The sequence below is a fragment of the Arvicanthis niloticus genome, chromosome 6 (assembly GCF_011762505.2).
Source record: "Arvicanthis niloticus isolate mArvNil1 chromosome 6, mArvNil1.pat.X, whole genome shotgun sequence".
Taxonomy (NCBI): Eukaryota; Metazoa; Chordata; class Mammalia; order Rodentia; family Muridae; genus Arvicanthis; species Arvicanthis niloticus.
In genome coordinates this window covers 16,456,200-16,473,126 of record NC_047663.1, presented here as the reverse complement: position 1 = coordinate 16,473,126, position 16,927 = coordinate 16,456,200, and the positions used below count along the sequence as shown (strand labels likewise).

General features: G+C 44.8%; 1 protein-coding gene across 11 annotated transcripts in view; it reads left to right on the top strand.

The window, feature by feature from the left end:
- The window catches only part of Tanc2 (tetratricopeptide repeat, ankyrin repeat and coiled-coil containing 2), a 296,480-nt gene extending 282,905 nt beyond the window's left edge, over positions 1 to 13,575 (top strand). For 7 of the 11 annotated variants that reach the window (XM_076935617.1, XM_076935616.1, XM_076935615.1 and 4 more), the window contains 3 exons: positions 1,653 to 1,799; positions 4,386 to 4,486; positions 6,131 to 13,575. In XM_076935617.1, the coding sequence (XP_076791732.1) occupies positions 1,653 to 1,799; positions 4,386 to 4,486; positions 6,131 to 8,099 (2,217 nt within the window). In that variant the 3' untranslated portion in view covers positions 8,100 to 13,575. The remainder of the gene's footprint in view (positions 1 to 1,652; positions 1,800 to 4,385; positions 4,487 to 6,130) is intronic. The other 4 variants (XM_076935618.1, XM_076935612.1, XM_076935614.1 and 1 more) reach the window with 1 other exon arrangement.
- Positions 13,576 to 16,927: the final 3,352 nt, after the last annotated feature.

The window sequence follows — 16,927 nt, the reverse complement described above, 5'->3', positions numbered from 1 at the left end:
ATTCTTTTCTGTAGAGGCAAAGGTAGAAATGATTCCCTGGTACTGGGTTCCTAATTTAGGGGTCCTGAGTTTTTTGCTTTCCTGATAAGAGAGCAAAAACATTCTGGTTTTAGCTGGTCACTATTCAGTAACAGGTTTTTCTCAGAATCTTCTAAGTGAGGAACTCATAGGGCAATTAAAAGCTAACTTACATAATATTGGTATTTCCAGTTTCATTGATCTTAGTTTTTATACATAGCAGCACATGCCTGTAAACCCAGCACTTTGGAGGTAGGGGCAGGAAAATATCAAGAACGTAAGGTCCTCTTTGGCTATAGAATAAGTTTGAAGTCAGCCTGGGGAAAAAGTTCATAGTAATAATATCATTTTTAATAAGATGAACAGTGATTATTATGCATTTGCTTACAGTCACTCCCTGGATGACAGTCTTTAAGAAATAGGTACCTCTAATAAACACTTGGCCAGAAGGAAATTCTTAGAGTATTCCATGTCAGTCATCTCACAATATTTCAGTTCACTGGATCATCCCTGAAGGTAAATAACTCCAACCCAGTTTTTAGCAGCAGACATCCTTGAGATATTATAGATCTGAAAGATGATAAGATTACTATAAAACTCGTTGTTTTATAAATATACAAGGTCCTAAGCAGAATTCTAGTTCCTAGGCATCCTTAGAGTACATCATGATTACCGTGGCTTGTAGGAAGTTTGAACCTTGATCCAAACTTAATCATATAAAGTCACATAAATTCAAAGATCTTCATTACAGTAGGGATCATATTTATGGACCTTTTTGTCATTCTCAAGAATATAAGCTTTGGTACATCATAACTTCTGCTATCCCAGGGCAAGGGTTCTTGGCTCCTACGTAAATAGGCACTTTTATAATTCTCCCTTGGAAGAATGTCCACTTCTTCTGATGATGAAAGGTAAAGAACTGATGCTACCTGGAGATACAGAGGAAGAGTCCAGGTGATGGCGGGAGCTACCATCTGGATCTTTCTACAGTTTATGTACAGCCTTCCAGATGCAAAGTGTAAAAGCAGTTCAGTGTTTCTGCAGAGGATCCCGAAGTTGGTCAGATTTACTTCATCTCAGGGGTGTGGTCTACAAGTGAGAGTCACAAACTCCATGCTTCTCTTCTCTGCTGCCACCTTACCTCCTGCCTGATCACAAACACTGTGAATGTTAGAGAAGCTTCAGATAGACCATTCTAGGTCCTGCATGCTTCCTGAGGAAGAGAGTTATCTCTTCTGTGGGGCAGCAAGGTAGAGCATCAAAGAAAAGCCACATAAGCCAAAACCTAGGGAGAAACTATCACTCTGGAGTGTTGTGACCAGAAAGTTTTATGTGTCCCAAGTAGACCTGTTCAAGAAAAGAAGGCATTTCCTAATGACCAAGGTCAGCCCTTGAGAACAGAAACTGTTACATGCATTTGCCAAGAGTTTGTTTCTCTGGCTTGTGATTTTAGGCCTCCCTTCAACCTCCCATTCTTACCAAGTGAGTTTCTTATAGAAAAGACTAGATTTCTGCTCTCAGCATCAAGGGACTTTAAACTTTATAACAACTGATAAGAGCAGGCAGGAGCTAGGGACCGGATCTCTCTGGCCACTCAGCAAACCAACATTGTGCTCTTCATTTGTACCCATTAGAAAGGTAAAGTAAAGGAAGCTGCCCAACGCTACCAGTATGCTCTGAAGAAATTCCCTAGAGAAGGGTTTGGTGAGGACTTGAAAACCTTCCGGGAGCTAAAAGTGTCTCTCCTCCTCAACCTCTCTCGATGTCGCAGGAAAATGAACGTAAGTCCCTCTAATCCCGACTCTTTTCTGCAGTGCTGGAAGTTGAAAGTTCCTGCCACTTACCACCTTATTACTAGGCCCTAAAATCCTTTCTGCCCCATTTGGAACCTGGTTGTCCTTCACAGAACACTGACATTTGCACATTGAAATAAATCCACAGCAAATACAAATTTTTCGAGCTGTAGAAAAGCTAGTTCTCTAGGAGCAGTTCTTGGCATTCTGCAGTTTCATAATCCCCACTGAAGTGACTGAAACACTGTCATCTCCAGCCATTCTCGCCAGAATTTCAGGAGCAGTTAGGTCAAGACTTCATTCTTTCTAGTGTGCTCCTTAATCAGGTGCCAAAGGGTTGGAATGAAGACTCAGGGCTGTGGACTTCAAGGTTAATTTCTAAGGTGACTCTTGACCTTTTCACCTCTCCTTGGTCTCTGTATTCCAGTGTGTCCCGCCCCTTCTCGTTTGGATGAAATCTTAAAATTCCTTCTGGCCCTCTTTATCACCCCCTAGTTGTCCTTGGCTCTTTTCCATTCTTTGCAGGTATAGTTTCAGCCAGTGCTCCTTTGTCATGCAGACATTCCTGAGCTAAGAAAAATCTCAGACACTGGAAATGCTTATAGTCATGACAGAGTCACTGATATCCACTAGAGATTTCACAATCCCTCAGGAAATAGAAGTAATCCAAACCAAGCAGGAAGTTTTGTTCCATAAGAGATTCAAGAGTAACCTGTCCAGAAGGAAGGTTCTGGCTGCAATGGAAAAGAATCTGCTCTCAAATCCAGAAAGACTTATTTATGTACATAACTTCTACATCACTGATTCCAGCCCTGAAACCTGTCAGTGAAAGAGCTCTGGAATAGACTTGGCCATCGCAGAGGACACAGTTCTGCCTTCAGAGGCAGAAAGGAGGGCTGGTGAGATGGCTCAGTGGTTAAGAGCACTGACTGCTCTTCCGGAGGTCATGAGTTCAAATCCCAGCAACCACATGGTGGCTCACAACCATCTGTAATGAGATCTGATGCCCTCTTATGGGGTGTCTGAAGACAGCAACAGTGTACTTACATATAATAAATAAATAGTTTAAAAAAAAAAAAGAGGCAGAAAGGAGTGGGAGCAAGGAGCAGATAACTTTGGGTGGAGGTGAAGTGTGGAAGGTATTCAGAGCACAATAGTAAAGTCCTTCCTGAGATTCTCATGTGAACAGTGGATTCAGTCCCAGACATCTCTGTGGACCTCCCCTGAGAATGAAGCAAAGCTTAGCAATGGGTCTATAACACTAAGGAAGAAGAGTTGTTCTACTCTCCTATTCTTAGAAACAATGGTTTTCTCTCAAATAAGTAAAGGTAAAGGTAGGAAATGAGAGAGAGAGAAAATAGTCCATACCATTTCCTCACAAAACCAGTAACTACCTCCTATGAGCCAACACTACACTAAACACCAGAAGTTCCTGCACCTCTGTAGACAATTTCTTATGAGCCTTTACCTTATGTGACCCAGGACCTTTCTTCTACCTTGTACTGCCTTAGGAACTATGAATATAATCCTGCTTTACTATGATTCTGATATTTAAAGAAGAGAAAAACCTAAGCCAAATATGGTGGCATGTATGGGGGCAGTAGCAGGAAGACTAGGGGTTCTAGGCTAGCTTGGGGTGCATAGCAAGACTATGTCTCAAAAAATAGAACCTCCCCCAGTAAGGACTAAAGTCTTTCACTTTAACTTAGTATGTAAGGAAATCTTAAAGACCACAGGCATTGCCTGTTCAATATTAGATGTTTCAGACCCTATTCCTGGAGGTTGTCATGGTAGCACCAGTAGCTCTGAGACTGTGCTTCTCCAGGATGTCTTCAGGACAACACAACCAGTCACAGCCAGTGTCTACTTGTTTCTTTATCTATTTTTTAAATTTTGAGTGTTTCCTATGTAAGGAATCAAATAGAAGAAAGAACAAGACAGAGAAGTATTTGTGAAATATGAAGGATATTCATGTAGTATAGAGAACCCACTATATGTCGAATATACATAGCATTTAAATGTTGTATTATGCTTAAACTTATCATTGAAACAGTGTGGGTGCAAAGAATGTTCAACTGACTTGAGTTAGAATAGACCACAGAAATGAGCCTGTCTGCCTAGCATCCTCATGCCCTTTCGGCTCCAGTCAGTGATCTTTGCTGTTACCCAGACCTTTCTCCTGGACTGTGTGGGATACATTCTCAGTGATCCTTAGGAAGCCAAAATCTTGTGAGCACAGCAGCAAGAACCAACAGGATCTCTTGTATGTAAAGTTGGATCCTTACTACAGAGGGCTGACATTTGGTTTTGGGATTATAAAAAACAGCTAGAAATTCAAAAGTGTTTTTAATACTTTGGACAAGTAAAGTTCAGTTAATGGTTTCAGAGACACAGCAGAAGACAGGGGAATTTTCAGTCTGTGGACCACATGGGTAGAGCCATGTCAGGCATGTCATGATCCCAGGCATTCCATTGACTAGTGTCAAAGGCTTGTGTTTATCATTTGTTTTATTCCCAAATTGTCTTTGTGTGTATCTCTTCAATGACTCATCTGCACACCTATTGTAATGACAGGATTTTGGAATGGCGGAGGAATTTGCTACTAAGGCCCTGGAGCTGAAACCGAAATGTTATGAAGCATACTATGCGAGAGCAAGGGCAAAACGCAGCAGCAGGTGAGGCAAGGAAGGGTGAGAAACATCAGTGTCTGAACATGTGGCTAAGGCCACGTAGGCCACCCTGGGATGTGCGCACCCAGTGTGGCTGCCCTTGCCAACTCTCGGGGCCAGGCTTTGCAGACAGGGTCCTGCTCACAGTCAGCACTTCTCCTGGGCACTTTAGGAGAAAGGTGAAATGGAAAATGACACTTTCTTCCAGGAAGCCTATATCATGTCTCAGTCATTTTTCAGCCTCAAGCCAATGGCATAAAGAAATAATGATGACGTAAAGAGGAAGCCACTTAAGCCAAACCTCCCCTGTGCCTTCTTAACAGGAAGAACAGGACTGTCATTACAGACTAGTCCTTTCTTTTCCTACAGGCATTTGGGGACTCCCCAGATTATTTAGTCCTGGATAGAGGGTTCTCCTAAGTCTGATGACATTTACCATCCTCACCTACACACAGACAGACAGTCAGTTCTGCTGCCAGGACTGAGATAGCACCATTTCTTGTGCCCACCTGCTATGCTTTAGCCACTGAATAAGAGAGCCTCCAGAGGGATCTAAAAGCTGCCAGTCATTGTCCTTAGTGCCTCTGCCCAGCACCCAGCCTTCTCTCGTGCATGGGAAGGAACTGTTGGGACTTGCTGCTATGACCCAGGGGGGATTTGTCTACAAAAATCAAAACAAAGCTAGTGACACTGAAAGCAGTGATCTAGCAAAAAAAAAAAAAAAGTCATAGTAATTTTATAGAAAGTGAGCTGTTAAATCCTCTCCATCTAGGACTATTCCTTTGCCACTAGGTGAGTTGTCCACTTCCCAGGTAGTTTTAGTTGGGAGGATAGGAGTATCTCCATGGTTCATTTCCTCATTTGTTAATGAGGGCCTTGTTGGAGTAAGCTCAGCTCCACTGTCAGTCATCTAATCAGCAAACTGACTCCTGTGAGCTGTGACCTAGCAGAAAGATACACAGTACTGTTAGGTGATGGGAAAAAGGGACCAAAGACAGGCATCACACCTAGGATGTAAGAGGCCTGAGGTTTAGACCAAAATATTGAGAATACTTTTTTTTTAATCTCACAGGATTATCTGGGCATGGTAGTACATACCATTAGTCTCAGCATTTAGGAGACAGAGGCAGGATGATCGCTCTAGTTCAAGACCAGCCTGGTCTACATAGCAAGTTCCAGGACTGCCAGGAATACATAGACAGACCCTGTCTCAAACCCCCTCCCCACACACACACACAAAAAAAAATACACTGGATCAGAAAGATTTTTAAACACTACAATTATGTATTGCTTTGTTCCTAAGCTACTTGACAGTGACACTGTAAATGACAACCCCAACCAACCCTCATACTGGCTAGACTGTACTTGGGCACTAAGATCTTCCCGAAGGGCCTGTCTGGACTGACCTAATGAAAATGTTTTCTGTTAATCCCAGAGAGCCCAGAAGGAAGATAAAAGCCAAAATGTCTAGGAACTCATTCTAAACTCTTCTAGAATAACAGCCTTTGTTTCCTTCCTTATAAGTCAAACTGAACTAGACCCTCTTGAGCCCCCAAATGCTACCTGATGCAGGTCTCTGAATTGGTGGCCATGTTCTCTGCTCCTATTCATTCTGAATAACTCCCATCCTTGTGTTTGCATTTTGTCAAGCAGACAGTTTGCAGCAGCCTTAGAGGACCTGAAAGAGGCCATCAAGCTATGTCCAAACAACCGTGAGATCCAGAGGCTTCTGATGCGAGTGGAGGAAGAGTGCAGACAGATGCAGCAGCAGCAACAACAGCCACCACCACCACCCCAGCAGCCTCCACAGGAGTTGCCAGAGGAAGAAACAGAGCCTGAGCCCCAGCATGAAGATATATACTCTGTACAAGACATATTTGAGGAGGAGTACTTAGAACAAGATGTTGAAAATGTTTCTATTGGCCTCCAGACAGAGGCTCGCCCCAGTCAGGGACTCCCAGTAATCCAGAGCCCACCCTCCTCTCCAGCTCATCGGGACTCGGCCTACATCTCTAGCTCGCCTCTCGGCTCTCATCAGGTTTTTGACTTCCGGTCCAATAGTTCTGTAGGTTCTCCCACTAGACAAGGTTATCAGTCCACCTCACCTGCTCTTTCTCCGACTCACCAGAACTCTCATTACAGACCTAGCCCACCACATACTTCCCCAGCTCATCAGGGTGCATCTTACAGGTTCAGCCCACCTCCTGTGGGAGGGCAAGGCAAGGAATACCCCAGCCCTCCCCCTTCCCCTCTCCGTAGAGGCCCTCAATATAGGGCCAGTCCTCCAGCTGAGAGCATGAGTGTCTATAGATCCCAGTCTGGCTCACCTGTACGCTATCAGCAAGAAACAAATGTGAGTCAACTTCCTGGCAGACCAAAATCTCCGCTATCCAAAATGGCCCAGCGGCCCTACCAGATGCCTCAGCTTCCAGTGGCAGTTCCCCAGCAAGGGCTCAGGCTACAGCCTGCCAAGGCCCAGATTGTAAGAAGTAACCAGCCTAGCTCAGCAGTTCATTCAAGCACTGTAATCCCAACAGGAGCCTACGGCCAAGTAGCCCATTCAATGGCCAGTAAATACCAATCTTCACAAGGAGACATGGGAGTAAGTCAGAGCCGATTGGTTTATCAGGGATCAATAGGAGGGATTGTAGGAGACGGGAGACCTGTACAGCATGTCCAAGCCAGTCTGAGTGCTGGTGCCATCTGTCAGCATGGAGGATTGACCAAAGAAGACCTGCCACAGCGACCATCTTCTGCCTATCGAGGTGGTATGAGGTACAGCCAGACACCACAGATTGGGCGTAGCCAATCAGCCTCCTATTATCCAGTCTGTCACTCAAAACTAGATCTGGAGCGTTCCTCCAGCCAGCTGGGTTCCCCTGATGTGTCACATTTAATCAGGAGACCTATCAGTGTCAACCCTAATGAAATCAAGCCCCACCCACCAACTCCCAGGCCACTGCTGCACTCGCAGAGTGTGGGCCTGCGCTTTTCTCCATCCAGCAATAGCATCTCATCCACCTCCAACCTGACTCCCACCTTCCGGCCTTCTTCTTCAATTCAGCAAATGGAAATCCCACTAAAACCGGCATATGATAGGTCATGTGACGAGCTATCACCAGTATCTCCCACTCAGGGAGGTTACCCCAGTGAGCCCACCCGATCCAGGACCACACCATTCATGGGGATTATAGATAAAACAGCCCGGACTCAACAGTACCCCCACCTTCACCAGCAGAATCGGACCTGGGCAGTCTCATCAGTGGATACCGTTCTCAGTCCCACGTCTCCAGGCAACCTGCCTCAGCCTGAGTCCTTCAGTCCACCATCATCCATCAGCAACATTGCCTTTTATAACAAAACCAACAATGCACAGAATGGCCATTTGCTGGAGGATGATTATTATAGCCCCCATGGGATGCTGGCTAATGGGTCCCGTGGAGACCTCTTAGAAAGAGTCAGCCAGGCCTCCTCTTATCCTGATGTGAAGGTGGCACGGACCCTACCAGTGGCTCAGGCATACCAGGACAACCTGTACAGGCAATTATCTCGGGACTCTCGACAAGGGCAGACATCCCCGATCAAACCAAAGAGACCATTTGTGGAGTCTAATGTTTAAGAGACATTTGTTGGAGTGAGACCCATATGTTTTCACTGCACATTTTCAGGCTTGGTTTCCACATCTGAGGTAGTTCTCTGGCTTAATTTCTCATGTAGTTTCTGTGTGGTGTTCAGAAGTGACAGCCCACATGTTGAAATCCTTTGCATGCAGCTGACTGGGAAGCTGGCCTCTGGTGAGCCAGGACTTCAGTTTCTCGGGTCTGTGCCCCAGCCACATGCTCTCTCCCTCTCTTCCAATACCAACGAGGAGATTTTGTGCCGTGAGCTTTAACCAGGGAGATCAGACACTGGTTGGCTTTTTCCAGGAGACAATCGCTTTCACTGATGTTCTTGTTGTGTGAATGTCTTTTTCCTTTTTAAAAAAGTAAGATGTTCTTGTTTGTTTTCTTCTAGAAACGTTAGGACATGTGTGATGCCTCTCTGTCCTTGCATTCTTCCCATTCACTTGGCCAGCCCCAGTGCATCTCTATGCCATGGTATCCTCCCCAGACTCCAGCTCTCTGCAGGTGTCGGGTCTAGAGTCTTCATTTACGTTATTGCTGGTCCTCCCCTGGGACAAAGGGGGAGAGAGAGAGAGAGAGAGAGAGAGAGAGAGAGAGAGAGAGAGAGAGAGAGAGAGAGAGATGCTAAATTGATTGGAAGAAAAGCCCACTATAATTATCTGAAATGTTATTATGTTGGTTTTCCAAGAAGCATTTGGGGAACATTTAATAAACATCCAGCCCTTTAAATAAGTTGATTAGCCAAGGAAATTTCCAGGAGAACTGTGGGTATTTTTTAAAGTACTAACCAAGAGGTATTCTCTAGGCTTTAACCAACAATTAGCCACTAAAGGCTGCTGATTTTCCAAGGGAATAAGTATGGAGAAAAAGAGGAGAAAGGGGGAAAGATTGTTCTTGCTTCTCACTGAGAGAAAGCTGTGTCAAGTCTTCATTTTAGATCAGAAAAAGGCCCTGAACAGACCTCTGAGGTCCGGCTGGTGTAGTCACCCTACTAGCTGCATTTCACCTGAAGCCAGGTGTGTCCAGCTGATGCTGGTTGTCTCAAACCAAGATGGTGGTGTAAAGAAAGTTTCTTCCAGAACCTGCTTGATTCTCTTGGGACTGTAGGACTCATCCCAGGGTTGCCACCCAGGCCACTGCGCTTCATGTCGGCTGTTAACTAATTACATATCATTATTCACTGTTCAAGGAATTGTCTCTTTTATCTAGGAGCGTGTAATGGTAATCTTTGAAAATCAGAAACAGCCAAAAGTGTTGCAGATTGCTCTGAGGTAAGGGCATGAGACTGATAGCAGGCCTTTTCCTCCCTCAGTGTCCATCCGTCTTAGGGCTGCTTACTAACCTGATTTTTGTAAAGCTGAGACAACTATGAGGTAGGCAACAAGAACACAGGAACCAAGGCTGTAGCAGTTCCATCTCTGGCTGCACATCAGCTCTTAAAACCAAGCCACTGGGCCTAGCAAAATAACCAGGGTGTTGGTACCATGTTCTTAGGGAGCATTTTACTCGTTAGTAAAGGGCTGCAGGAAGGACAGTTTCTTGAACAAAATCCAGTTGTGATCTGTTTGGAATGCAGTTCTCTGATAGTATCTGAAGACATGCAGAGCATGACACTGAGATCAGAAACCTTTTATCACTGATTTAGATCCTGCCAATAGGTGGACCCCAGGCCCCACAAGTAAAACAGATCAGGACTCATCTCTGTAAGCAGGACTCTTTTTACTCTGATATAGAAGAACTGCCCCATTCTCCTAGACTAGGATAGGCACTGGTCATTTCTCCCTACCTGTCCATCCACCTGTCTGTGTCTTTGTCTCTCCAGAGCATCTGGAAGAAGTTTATAGCTGTGGGGTCAGCCTGTAGCTGGGAGCAGCAGCCTCTTGAAGGGCCTGCTCCCTGTGTGGCCTGGACACAGCTCTGTTGGTCTCCACATCACCTCCTATCTTATCTGAACCACCTCTGAGGGAGCTACTACAATCTATCAGGAAAGCCACCCTTACACCTTACCTGCCCAGCTGGGTTAGAATGCCATGCAGTCCTAAAAATACACCACACAGCTGCCACTAATACCCAGGGTCCCTCATTTTCCCAGGAAAAGCAAGAGAACTAGCAGCTCTACCCCCGCCTGAAATATCAGTGTCAAACCACAATTATTTCCTAGCTGTTATAAGAGAGTGCATGCCACTACTGGGAGCAAGTGGGTTTTGACTAAAAAACACCAATGGGAGCTTCCTGTGGCAGGAGACAAGCATCTTCCCTGGATGCAGACTACCTGCCCTGCTTTGCTACTTCACTGCCATGGTCGATCTTAGTACTGTATCTTAAACGTGCCCCTCCTCCCTTCCCAGCAATGAACGTTTGCCAGGCACATATGGCTTCAGGATGGAAGACAAATCTTAAATGAAACTGGCAAATTCTGCTCACTCAATTCATATCACCCTTAAATAGAGACAGGTGACAAACTTCAGCTTGTAGGTTTCTCACCAAAACATGTTCCTTTGCCCAAAATTCTTGCACTAATGGGTTTCCATCACATCATGTCTATAAATGGGTGCACTTTACTGTTTGAATTTGTAACTCTGATAAATAATGGATATTTAAGTGTGAGTAATGTCTTCATTAGAAATTAGCAGAGTCACTCTTGTCTAGTGTGTTTTTCAAGAAGAAAAAAACAAGGAAAGAAATCAAGCAGTGGATCACAGCATTTATAGCACAAGAAATAACTGTTGTATATAAGCCTCAAAGAGTAAGAATTTTTAAACACAAGAAAACATTTGCAGTGATTTTAAAGTGCTTTTCCAGCAATGTTCTTAGGGACTCCTGAGACATGGTTCATTTATTTACTGGATCAGTAAGGCACACAAGTAACCAATAAAATTAATGTTTATGTACAAAGTAAAGGGAAAACCTGTGTAACATGAGAATTCGGCATGGACAAATGGAGATCACTTTGTATCTGCTGTTGTGTCTGTCCAGGTTGCAGACGTGCACTATTAAAGTCCCGAGTCAATAGAGCACAACCCCCTCTCGTTCCTCTCCCAGGCGCCCCTTTCTAGATGTGTTTAACTTAAACTCGATGGCTCAGGAAAATTCCACTAATTAGAATTGTGTACAGTATCCCAGGTTGTTGCCCAGATATCCAAGTTTGCTGATTTTAGTTAAGCCTGGATTATCACTTTTCCTAAATTACTGTAAACAGAACCGCTTAGAGAAAGGTGTTCTTCGCCCTTATATTGTATAGTAGTTTATGATCCCACCTAAATATTGGTATTTTTATATTCCAGAGATATACCCAATAGAAAAATTTAAACCAGTATCTAATTTAATATCCATAAGTATTTTTCCTTAGAGTTTAGTCATATGCAGTGGAATATGTGGATGTCACTTGTGCTTCACCATACTCTACCGCTAGGTGTCACTGTGACTCTGCATCATACCTGGTTACAAAAAAAAAAAAAAAAAAAAAAAAAAAAAACCGGCTCCGTGGAGCTGCTGCCAGTGCAGCTGGCAGGCCCATAGATTAGAGGTTCAGGAAGAAGGAATAAAAGCCTGAAGGGGTCTTCATGCATCCATGCCACCTGTACCGAGACAGACTCTGGACACCACCTGTTTTGGAGGTTACACTGAGCACCCTTTCTCCCCTTTAGAACCGCTCCTCTCAGTTCCACTCAGCCTCCGACTTTTATAACTCCAGAAGTATCATGGTTGGGTGGTTGATTAAAGATGGTTATTTTTCTACTGCAGAAATGCCTTGGACAAAACCAGTTGCTCACTGAATCTTTGCCACACAATGGAACAGGCTCCCCAGGCGGCAGGATATGCTGCCTCTGTGCCCATCTCCTGTTGAGCCTGAGTGCTCAACAGCCCCACCCACCCTACCTGTCTGCCCTCAGGCTGCCCAGTTCTCAAGAAGGGGTCTGCTGCCGCCTTTACTCTGAGGGCTATACTGCCCTGCCTGATGCTTGTTGAGAGGTGTGACTTCTTTTCCTCTGGGAATTCCAGACTGACCATCTACCATGACTAACAATGAACAAAGGGCTTAGGGTAAGAGCTACCTACAAAGACGCGTCATGGAAACCTTCACCATGCAATGCCTTGAACTCAGCTCTGGCTGCTCCCAAGAAAAGGCAGCTGGCTAGGGGCCTGGACACAAGCACAACGGGGCTGGTGGAGCCACTGTGCAGAGCTACTTGAATATTCACTGGGTCTTCATCAACTCTTTTTGTAATACAGACCACTCAAGGGCTGAAGTGTTGGTAACCTTCATTTCGGTGTCCAATGCCTCACAGCAGCTGAGCCACCCTGAGATGCTTGTGGCCACGTGATGGCCACAGTCAGAGCTTTGAGAGTCAGTACCAAATGAACGTATAATTGGACACCAAAAATCAAGTGTTACTCTCATGTTTCCTCACCCTATCATCTCATTTCTTCCTGCTGACTGTGATCCCTACACTAAGCTGACCAGTCAGGCTACAACTGGCCGCACACAGATGCCAGCCAGCACCATCTCCTGGTTTCAGATAGATGCAATCCGTGGGAAGGACGTGGCCTAGCTGCTTTGTTTCTGTAGCACTTGATGGCTGGATTTTTTTCCTTTGCTAATCACTAACCAGAAAATCTGGCTAGGACTCAACTCACTCCCTTCAATCCCCAGGACCAGACAGAGAGTTAATTCTGGAAAATTCAGTACTTGAATGTACCTGCCTTACTGTGTACCCATTCACTGGGGGAGGGGGGATTAGAGATGTTGGCTCTAGATATTCACTTCATTCAAGGTTATTTTGGAAATCCTGTAAGTTCTACTTCTTGTCCTAGTTTGATTTGCTTTGCTTTCTTTTGTTTTGTTTTGTTCTTTGACTTTTGGCTGATTCCTGCTGAGTTGGGCCGGTTCCCTGTGGGGCCCAGGGCAGGTGCCAATCTCAGGCATGGCCTCCCTTCCATCCATCTAGCACAGCATCTGTCTCTCTGTCCTGTCTCCTCCAAACCCAAGATGATTTTAATTAGTACAGACATGTACAGTCTACAATTAAAGAGTGATTTGTACTAATATGATTTTGATTATTCCTCTTTGCTGTCCTTTCAAGACACTTGCTGGAAAAAGCTTTAATGCACTTAGTTTTCCTTTAGGTTTTCTATAACTCAGATGTAAAGGACTTTCTCTGTACAGTATATTATCCAGTGCATGTTTGTTCTCTATCCTGATATATCAAACACCACACGGTCGTGAACTCGTGCAGTGGGGATGCCCCACACCCAACGGAGGCCTCCAGCCCCGTGTATAAGGAAGACATTTTCTCTACTGTACTTGCTTGAACAGTTTTATTGTCTGTACATGTGAGCTGTGTGAGATAGCTGTGAAAAGTTCAAATGAATGCATTTTCCTGCCCCATGTATACAGAGCGTCATCTGTACAATGAACTGTATGTATGAAAGCAAATGTACGTATTTATAAATGGTCAACACTTGGAGAAACCAGGCGTCTGCTGCTTTTCTCCTTCCTTGCTCTATCCAGGGAACCGACTTCCAAGCTCATCCCTGACTGGAACGGCAATGCTGATGATGCCACCCAAGGGAGAATGCCAAGGTCAAGGCTAAGGCCAGATTCCTGATGACTTGTTTGCTCTGCTCTGAGTGGCTCAGAGGCATGTCTTCCTGTGTCTGTTCACTGAGTTGTTGTGTGTCTCCTCTGAGGTGGACACTGATAGCATTTGAGGGAGCTGTTGTCCCAAGATGGTTCTAGGACCTCAGTGAAGCCTGGCTGTGTGTGGAGTTAAAGGGAGCCTTTTCCTCAGCAGCAGTTACACAGGAGCGCTGTGCTCCCATCATATTTGCTTGTTTGGAATTCGTGACTGATTAGTACATGATCTCGCTGTGTTTTCTAAGGCTGGCCATAAACTTCTGGACTCAAGTGATCCTTTTGCCTTGGCCTCCCAAGTAGCTGAGGACACAGGCACACACTGTTGCCAGCTTAGTTGCTTCAATTTTGGTAGCTGAAGCTCACCAAAACACCATCACCACCTTGCCAAAATCTAAGTTTGCAGTATGCTGCCAGCCTGGCTATTTGGTTTAGAGATGCTAAATCCAAGGATGGGATGCAGCCTGTGCTGTAGATCTAGAGACTAGCTTGTCAGTCAAACTGAAGACCCTCAGCTCCCAGTACTTTATTTTTCTTCAGGAACCCATCTGGATGTCTCCAGTTCTAGGCATAGAGCTCAAGAGCTACAATGTGACCAGAAAGCTTACTGTTTCCTAAAAATCTAGGTCCCTTTAAGTGGGGTGAGCCTTGCCTGCCTCACTGAAACCAGATTATATCAGCAGCCCCACACATCCAACCTGTCAGCCCTCCAACTGCCAGTTCTCAAGAATCAGTCTGCTGTTACTTTACTTCGAGGGCCATGCATGCGCTTCTTGGGAGGTATAACTTCTTTTCCTCTAGGGATTCCAGACTGACCATCTACCATAACAATGACATCATTGATCGTACTGGGCATCTAGACCCAATTCCCAAACAACTAAAATCTGAGAAAGCAGGAAAACTCCAGGACATGCACAGCTGGCTAGCCTGCATACCAAAATCACCTTGGAAGATTAGAAAAGATTCTAGGAGAACTCACATGCTAGGTCTGATAACCGTTTGCTTCATTAACAACTAAGAAAAAAGAAGAAAATAGTTCACAAAACAGCTTTGTGGCATCCAAAGAATAGGACAAGGTAGAGCTTAGGAAAAAAAAATCTTTAAAAAATTTATTTCTAGATAGAAAGCCACTCAGTGAATCAGTGAGTAGCAGATGCCTTCATGGATTCCCAGAAGTTCCTCATAAATTCTTCCCTTACTGGCTGGCTTTTGGTGACCATTTGAGTAGATGCTCCCGGGTGCTGGTCTGTGAAAGACCCAGACTCCTCCATTGGGCTAGGGAAAATCGGGCAGAAGCCAGTGACAGCGAGTGGAACAGAATAGCTTAAAAAGCAGGTTGGGTGAACATGGAGCCCCTCATGACTGAGTCACTGTGTTCCCATGAGTAAGACAAAACCAGGCCTGGTAGGCTCATGTAGAAGGACCAAAAGAAGGCTCAGAGTCCGTTCTCTTACCTGGGCTGGATTATACCTAGAGACTGAGCTAGGGACTTGACACACAGCAGCCAAGAGCATCGGTGGTCTTCTGAAGCGAGGCCTCCTTGTGTGAACCACTATTTGCTTAAAAGTATTTAAAGGGCATGGCATGAAACATGTCACAGGCTGCTCCATCAAACATGGGCCAAATTTTAAAAAGTTACTTCTACAGCCTCCAAACTTGCTTCTTCCTGCCTTTCCCAGCCCTCACAAATCTGCCTCAGGAGTACCTACCCAACAGTTAACTTAAAGCCTTGAAGACATCTGCTGAGCTACTGCTTCCTAGGTGGCTCTTTAAACATGTTTTTTACTTACTGGGAATACCATACATGGATATGAGAAAGACACCCCCCCCCCAAGTCCTCCTTGACTCCACCCAGATCTCCTTTCCAGCTTAATGTTTTAAACCCATTGAGTGCAGTTAGTGTTGCAAGTATATGCTGGGTGTAAAGCCATCTATAGGAGAAAGAACAACCTAGCAAGGGCCACATCCCTGAAGAAAACTGAGTGACTGGCCTTCCCAGAGAAACCATTAGTTGCTATCAGTGCCTCTGCTAGGTCGTTGGACCTCATCAGCCTCTTCCTCACTCCATGCTTGAGTTTTTGGCTCAATTGAGCTTGTGCAAGTCACATGCTTGCAAAACCATAGTTGCTGTGAGTTGCGTGCATACGCACGCACACACACACACACACACACACACACACACACACACACTTAATAATGATCCCCCAAGCCTTGAGGAGATAAAGGGATATTATTCTCCGCGTTTTGATCATTCTTTATGTAACTGTCATCCATTGCAAAATGAAGTTTATCTGGTGAGATCTGAGAGCCACCTAAGTAATTAGAAAGCAGTTTGATACTATGTCTATTCAACAAAAAACCACACAGAAGTGTATTCTCCTTTAGGGCCAATGACCAGCCACAAGTTCTTGGACCAGTCATACCAGGCATAACTGTCTGTGGAGCAGGCCTTAAATCCAGTCAGAAAGAAGTTGGTTGCTCCAGAACATTCATGCCACTATTATTCCAATGAACATCTTTCCAGACTGGTCATTGTTGTAGTTGTCAAGGGTTTACAATGAGTGTTTTTAAAAGCCAGAATCAGGGAAATTTCTAAAGGATGACCTTGCTTTCTCCAAAGTACATGTGCCAAAGCAGAATCTGAGAGCTGAATTTTCTTGAGGTCATAGAGACAAAGGCAGAGCTCAGAACTGACCTGCCCTGCTGCTGTTTTTCTCAAAAGGGCAATCAAGAAGAAAACAAGCTGAACAAACACTGAAAGAAACATAGGCACCAGGTCAAAATGCAGACCTTGCTACACGTGGTTCATATTCAAGAGGGCTCGCTTTGGGACCTCTCAAGATTCCAAAGGCAGCTAGAGTGAGCTTACTCTCATCTCATTTAAATCATCACAGAAGACAGAGGTAGTGCAACCTTGGCCTCCAGTGTCTGGAATCATTTGGAAATTCATAATGAGGACACAGGATTTAGGAATAACCCCAAAACCAGAAATAAGATAGGACCTAGCACTCACAAACACTGGACAGGTTGCAACTGACATTGATACCTTGTACACGTGCAAAACCCTGTGCTTACTTTAAATAAATGAAGGTCCACAAGGAAGCCTTAGTTTAGAGCAATGGTTCCCAACCTGTGGGGCACAACCTCTTTGGGGGTTGAATGACCTATTCACAGGGGTCACCTAACACC